We start from the raw sequence: 7,720 nt of genomic DNA on the forward strand, positions 1-7,720 counted from the left end.
TGCTGAATGTGAACTGCTTCAACAATATTGAAAAGCAAATATGATTTTCTATTGATATACAAAGAAAAATAGAAAACAACTTGAAGTGTTATCTTGGACTTAAAATCAATATAGGCACAATCAATATTTTTGAGATAGGCCTAATGAGGTTGTAAACACAAAAGGGGGCATTAAGTTGTGCACTCAGAGATAACAGGCTGATATTAACATCAGTAAATATTTCCATATCTGTAATGATCACTACCACCTGCTGAGGGATGAGTGAGCTAAACCCAGTCTTTATATATTGTAGAGTTCACACATTTAAACTGGAAGTCAGTATCAGGTTACAGGAATGTGAGCGGAGAATGAGTGGGTGCTGGGGTGGGTCACTCAGTGAGCGTGTGTGTGGGCGGGGGCTCTGGTTTGGGTCCCCTGACACCCTTGGGCCCCAAGAAACTCTTAGCAAATGTTCTTGGTGTGAGTGACGTCACGTCTGGAGGCTGGCTGCTCGCGCTGCTCCTTCTGTTCACCTCCAACAGAGACATTTTCCTGGAGTTCCCCGGCTCTTGTGACTGCGGACTGAGTCAGATCCCCGCAGCAGCTCGGAGGCCCTCCACGGTGGAGCAAGACAGAACACGGAGCTACATTCACTTCTACACCCGAGGAACGTTCTTTACATTATTATTATTATTTCAAACGTTCAAAGCGTTATTCTTTGGGTAACGTTAGCTTATTTAGTGGGCACCAGGAATATGCTCAGGAATACAACCGTTGTCGTTACTCGTAAGAAGTGAAAGGAGTGTTTCACGGAGCCGAAAGTAACCTAGACCTCTTTCACCCCCAAAACTTTTTTTAAACTTCCAAAGCGGTGTGGCTATGGCTTGGATTAGATGGGACCTCTTATTTGCGTTCGGTTTGCTTGTCTCTCCGGTATGTCTGTCAGCGGAGCAGCAGCAGAGCCATAGCTTCAGGAAACTGTACGTGCTGCAGCCGGGGCCGGGGCCCGGGCCGGGGGCGGCCGGAGCCAACAGCGGAGTGCGAGTCAGCTCCATCTCGACGCGTCACGGCGCGGCAGGGCAGCCGCACACGTACAACGTGGAGCTCACCGCCAACTTCGGCGGTCAGGTCCGGACTCGCAGGATGGGGAACCAAGCGGCTTCAGCCCCGCACTTCAGCCAGCAGCAGAGCCAGCAGCAGAGCCAGCAGCAGCTCTTGAAGTTGTCTGGGTAAGAAACTGTGGGTCAGTGTCAGGAGGGAGGAATGTAAGCTACTTGGAAAATGAGAAGGAACTTGATGCCTTATTGTCATGTCATGACTTCCTGACTTTTATCATAAACCAAACAAGCACTAGACTTCCAGACAAGTATCTTAAATGTACACTTCACCAGTTGGACACTGGTAGGCTGCCATTACAGCCTTATATTAATGGCAGTGTAGTCATGCAGACAAAAAGGGCCATTGTTATCAGGTGCTGACTTTTCAGTGACACTAATTGGAGTTGTGTGTTTGTTTGCACGCTCACTGGGCTGGTCAGACTGTCTGACCTGTTAAATGAACTATGTTTGGTGTTGGATTAAATAAATGAATACAATGCAGTTATTCCTAATTCAAAGACAGATACAAGTTGGCCTTGAAGCATAGTTTGTATTACTGTGGTTTCCATACATCCACAACAATTTGTGCCCTGCACATTCTTGGTATACCCACACAGTTTGATATGAAGTAAAAGGAAATGTGTGATTATTGTAAGGATGATTATAAAATCTGGCTTCAACTCATTACCTTACCTTGACATGGGTCAACGTTTTTGTACAGCTGTGCAAGTTCTCCCCTCAAGTTAGTTTTCATAAATCCCAACACTCTGGTCTATTTACCACTCTGGAACTCCAAGCTAATGTGGTGCTATTATATACAGTACTGTGCAAAAGTTTTAGGCAGGTATGAAAAAATGCTGTAAACTAAGAATGCTTTCAAAATGGAAGTGTTAATAGTTTATTTTCATCAATTAACAAAATGCAGTGAATGAACAGAAGAGAAATGTAAATCAAATCAGTATTTGGTGTGACCACCCTTTGCCTTCAACACAGCATCAGTTCTTCTAGGTCCACTTGCACAAAGTTTTTGAAGGAACTCGGCTGGTAGGTTGTTCCAAACATCTTGGAGATCTAACCACAGATCTTCTGTGGATGGAGGCTTCCTCAAATCCTTCTGTCTCTTCATGTTCTCCCAGACAGACTCCATGATGCTGAGGTCAGGGCTCTGTGGGGGCCATGCCATCACTTCCAGGACTTCTTGTTCTTCTTTACGCTGAAGATAGTTCTTAATGACCTTGGCTGGATGTTTGGGCTCGTTGTGCTGCTGCAGAATAAATTTGGGGCCATCCAATCATACGCCTCCCTGATGGTATTGCATGATGGATAGGTATCTGCCTGTATTTCTCAGCATTGAGGACACCATTAATCCTGACCAAATCTCCAACTCCATTTGCAGAAATGAAGCCCCAAACTTGCTAGGAGCCTCCACCATGCTTCACTGTTGCCTGCAGACACTCATTATTGTACCGCTCTCCAGCCCTTCGGCCAACAACCTGCCTTCTCCTACAACCAAATATTTCAAATTTTGACTCATCAGTCCCGAGCACCTGCTGCCATTTTTCTGCACCCCAGTTCCTATGTTTTCGTGCATAGTTGAGTCGCTTGGCCTTGTTTCTATGTCGGAGGTATGGCTTTCTGGCTGCAACTCTTCCATGAAGACCACTTCTGGCCAGACTTCTCCAGACAGTATATGGGTGTAGCTGGGTCCCACTGGTTTCTACCAGTTCTGAGCTGATGGCACTGCTGGACATCTTCCGATTTCAAAGGGAAATAAGCTTGATGTGTTTTTCATCTGCTGCACTAAGTTTCCTTGGCCGACCACTGCGTCTACGATCCTCAACGTTCCCTGACTTTTTGCAAGTGTACCTATAAGAATTGATGCTGGTTTGACGGCAAAGGGTAGTAACACCAAATATTAAGTGATTTAAATGTTTTTTTGGTTCCTCACTTTGCATTTTGTAGACTGATAAAAATAAACAATCATTATTTATATTTTTGAAAGCATTCTTAGTTTAAAGCATTTTTTACACCCCTGCCTAAGACTTTTGCACAGCACTATATATATATATATATATATATATATATATATATATATATATATATATATATTATACTAAACAGCTGCTAATGTGGCTAGCAGTAGATCGCTACGTTTCAGAGACTCAAACTGGGTTTTTGTACCAAACCTGGTATAGCAAAATATATGAGGCCAATTTGTTAGCTCTGGATATTCAGAAGCACAAGTAGCCCAATGAATGTTTCGTCCATCTTTCAGTTCAAACAGTGGTCAGCAGTGATTGTTTGCACCTGTGCCGACTACGGTGTAAAAGATTTCAAACTGGTTTGATATCAAGCCAAACACCAGACCAGACAGGTGTACCCAATTTTACCACTAAGTGACTTGACCCAGCTGCCCCTCCCTAGGGGACATAATCAGATGGAGAGAGTCCGTAACGAGAGTGTAGCGACTCTAAGCCATTACATTACCTGCAGTGAGGGCCGAGGTTATAATAACCTCTTTGGTTTAGCTGTTTACACCTTTTTCATCGGCTTAAAATTTGAAATGTTTCCATATCGGCTGCAAGTTTCATTGTACAGGCTAGTGAGCAGTGACAACATGACATGGTCTGCCAGCAGTTTAACGTCTACAGGGTTTGAACGGTAAACAAGAAGCAAAATGAATATTTTAGAGCATTTTAGCCATGTCAGCAGTGTTGAAGAATCGGTGGCCTTAAGATGCAGTTTTTCCAATGACTGTTAGATTCTGGCTCCATTCAATGTGGAATCCACTTGACAGTTTTCCACACAACAGGCTGTGACTCCCCTCCAGCCCAAATATACAAATGTTTGCTCAAATCAGAATCAGCTTTATTGGCTGAGTATGTGTGCACAACACAGGAAATTGGCTCTTTTTTCAATGCTCTAATATAAACTGATCAACATAAATAACATGGCTGTGTGCAAGTCAAGTGTTTCTGGAAATTGTAAAGAATATAAATAGTGCGATTAAATAAATATGGATAGACATAGAGGGGATGGTTATGTGCAGTATATGCATGTCTCTCTCTCTCTCTGTCTGTGTCTCTCTGTCTCTCTCTCTCTCTCTCTCTCTCTCTCTCTCTCTCTCTCTATATATATATATATATATATATATATATATATATATATATATATATATATATATATACACACACACAGCATGTATGACTCATAGACAGTGACAGTGCATGATTATATCTATGTACAGTACATTTTAAACTGTCAAATTATAATCTAAACTGGCTAGCTAGTGGATGTTGGGGGTCGTTTCAGATACTATATGACTGATGGAAGAGTTGATCAGAGTGTGGCGAGAGAGGCTCTGCTGGTTTTGGGTACAGTGTTCTGTAGCGCCTACCAGAGGGGAGAAGCTGAACAAGTTGTGTCCAGGTGTGGTGGCTCTGCTGTGATGCTGCCTGACTCCTTTCTCTGAGTCCAGACTGTTGCAGTCTGTCCCTGTTGTGTTTGCTGGCTAATCAGAAGCACACAGTGATTGACGTGCAGAGAACAGACTGGAGAACTGGATCAGCAGCTCCCGAGGCAGGGTGGACTTCCTGAGCTGCTGCAGGAATTCCATCCTCTGCTGGGCCTTTTTCCTGCTGGGTTTGATGTTGGTCCTGGCAGAAAGCTGAAGGCTTCCACCGGAGACACACTGCTGCTGTCTGCTGTGATGGTGATGGGGGGAGAGCGCCCAGCTCCAGGTAGTTGTGAGTGCAGCAGAGTGCCAGCTGGTGACCTCATGTCTGTATGCAGACTGAAACCGTCCCGGAGGAGGCCGATGACCACTGTTTTGTCTGCAAACTTCTGAAGTTTCCTCTATGAGAAGATCAGTATGTAACCATTAGTAGTCCTTTTCTTTTGCACTTTGTCTCAGTGCTTTTATGTAAAGCACTTACATAAATAAACTTGCCTTGCCTAAAGCTTGATTTATACTGCTGCGTAAAATCTATGCCGGACCCTACGCCGTAGCCTGACGTGCACCTCTCGAAAAATGTAACTACACGTCGCGGCAACGCACGTGGCTCGGCCGTGGCTTGGTAGCTTTGCATTTCCTCCCTGACTCATTTCCTGGTTCTCCTTCTCCATAAACATGAAACCAAGGAAAGGGTTAACTTCTCCTGGTTCTCCTTCTCCATCAACAACATGACATCAAGGAGAGGGTTAACTTCTCCTGGTTCTCCTTCTCCATCAACAACATGACATCAAGGAGAGGGTTAACTTCTCCTGCTCCAGATTTCCCACCGTGGTCAGAAAGAACAGAGGAGACACCTTGTTTCTCTCACTATGACTCTAGAGTCACTACTCACTCTGAAGCTAATCGCTGTCACTCTCTCACTTTCTCCCTCGCTCTATCACCCACTCCCTACACACACATGCCGGCTCGACGCGCACAAGTATAAACATTAGGCCACTTATGTAGGCTACGGCGAAAGCTCTGCGTGGAGCCTCCGCAGAAGCATAAATCAAGCTTTACACTGCAGACTGGAGTCTCTGCTAGCAGTTAGGACCAGAGAGAAACCTGGGACATCGGTCTTATTAGAACGGGTCCATGGCAGGTTGTATATCACTTATATTTATTTATTCATGGAGGGTCAGTAGAGAGTAAGCTCTCATTTCCAATGACGCCCTGATTACATGTCATACAAAATTACAACACATACAAAACCACCAGACATAGCAATTCATATACACTAAACAGTTGCAGTACACAGTACACACATAAAACAGTTACAGAATGTTAAACTCAAAATGCACATGAACATTCAGTAAACATGGCTTCATAAAGAAGACATTTAAAGTGATTAAATGGAATTAGGCTGTTCAATTTCATTAGAAACTGCAGGGTATTCCATTTATACGTGGCATAATATTCAAATGCAGTTTTGCCTAATTCTGTCCTAACAAATGGAATATTTAGGACCAAGGAATCACTAGTGCGAGTGCCATAGTAATACAATTTAAAATTCGGCGAGCTTCTTAAATATACATGCAATGTTTTAAGCAAGGCTTTGTAGATAAATAGAATGCAGTGTTAGAGCCAAGGAAGTCCAGCCTACATTTTGATAAAGGAGACAGTGGTGGGTACTAAATCCATCACCAGATATAAATCTAAGGGCATAGTGATAAACTGCATCAAGTGGCTTCAATGTAGAGGAAACTGCATGCATATATATGATATCACTATAATCCAAAACTGGCAGAAACGTAGCTTGAACATTAGTAGTTTCCAACAACTTGATTGTTGAACCAGGTTGGTGAACACGTTGTCATAGGTCTGTTAAAGGACAGGGGTAGAAGTCTTTACCTATACTGTTGCAGAATTCAGTTCCATTTGGTATCTTAAACTCCTCAAAAGTCCCAGGAGGCGGTGACTGACATCATCATCTGAGCCAATCTCTTTGATGATGATGTGAGTCCAACAGCCTGACTCAATCAAGTCTCTGGACCTTTTCCGAACCAAAGGTTTGTAGTCAAACTAAGCTTGTGAGATTCAGGTTGGTATTGCAAGACTAACAAACCTACCACAATAAACGCTGCAGCTCAGCAACGTCAGCATCAGAAGATTCCTGCCTGCCCAGTCATATTTAGTATCACAAGGACAAACCACATTTCATGAGCTGAGCATGAGTGTTTGCGACGTCACTCAAGTCTGGAAAACATCCGGTGGGAACCAGGGGAGCCCTGCATATTTGTGTCCAAAATCAGATAACTATGGTGGAACATTTCTATGATGACGTGACTTGTCTCAAAAGCCCTTGTACCCTTTGAACCTTATGGACAACAAGTTTTACTAGGTGTTAACAGACCTCAAATGAAACTTGACTTGGCCTTTTTCCAACCCCAAATGTATTCAGGAACAGCCTCTAGCTTAAAAACAGAAAGGCCAATGACAGCCCAGCAAGTGATGCACTCATCCAATCAGGTGTAGGAAGGGTTTATGTTGACATTGGAGTAAAAGAGATAACTGTCAGTCATCTAATGTAAGGTCTAGTAGAAATCCCATCTCTTCAGAGGTTAAAGACTGTGCTGGTTTCCAGATGCAGCTGACCTGTGTTGTGTTGTGTTGTGTTGTGTCTGCAGGGTGAATGTCTGTGGAGGCCAGTGCTGTCATGGATGGACTAAAGCTCAGGGATCGCAGCGTTGCACACAGCGTAAGTCTACACTAAACTCCTTTTAACACTTTTTTAAACTGTTTTTATTTGACTTTTATTTCAAAACAGTCACTGTTGCAAATTAGTTAATGTCAATTTTGGCTCCTTGGTGTGTATATTTAAAAAAATTCAAAACAATATGGGCTTGATTCTTTCCTTTTATTTATTAGTTTTCAGGGGTTTTGTTGTATTTCAAAGTGTCACTTGTGCTTTATCTCATGGCTTCCAATTTTCTACAGAACACAAAAAGATTGTATTGTATTGAACATCATTTCCAAATTAAGAAAGTGTTCTTAATTAAGTAAATATTGATAAATCCTGCAATAGTTGTCGGTGTGTGCATATGCACAAGTTAAGATCAAATCTGTGCAAACATGCATTGACTGAGGCCCAGTGTTTAGAAACTTTTTGATCCTGTCCGACTGGAAAGAGCGCCTGTCTCATAACGAAACA

The 7,720-nt window shown here is 43.0% G+C and overlaps 1 protein-coding gene across 1 annotated transcript; it reads left to right on the plus strand.

Annotated features, from left to right (window-relative positions):
- The first annotated feature begins 420 nt into the window (after positions 1–420).
- LOC144513582 (uncharacterized) lies at positions 421–7,293 on the plus strand. The gene is made up of 2 exons (XM_078244695.1): positions 421–1,208; positions 7,197–7,293. Exons 1-2 carry the CDS (start codon positions 859–861, stop codon positions 7,291–7,293), a joined length of 447 nt encoding a protein of 148 aa, XP_078100821.1. The 5' UTR covers positions 421–858.
- Positions 7,294–7,720: the final 427 nt, after the last annotated feature.

The sequence above is a fragment of the Sander vitreus genome, unplaced genomic scaffold (assembly GCF_031162955.1).
Source record: "Sander vitreus isolate 19-12246 unplaced genomic scaffold, sanVit1 ctg290_0, whole genome shotgun sequence".
Classification (NCBI taxonomy): Eukaryota; Metazoa; Chordata; class Actinopteri; order Perciformes; family Percidae; genus Sander; species Sander vitreus.

Coding starts and splice junctions, on each gene's coding strand:
- LOC144513582 (XM_078244695.1), top strand. CDS start 859: ATGGCTTGGATTAGATGGGACCTCTTATTTGCGTTCGGTTTGCTTGTC. Junction 1,209..7,196: donor CAGCTCTTGAAGTTGTCTGG/GTAAGAAACTGT, acceptor TTGTGTCTGCAG/GGTGAATGTCTGTGGAGGCC.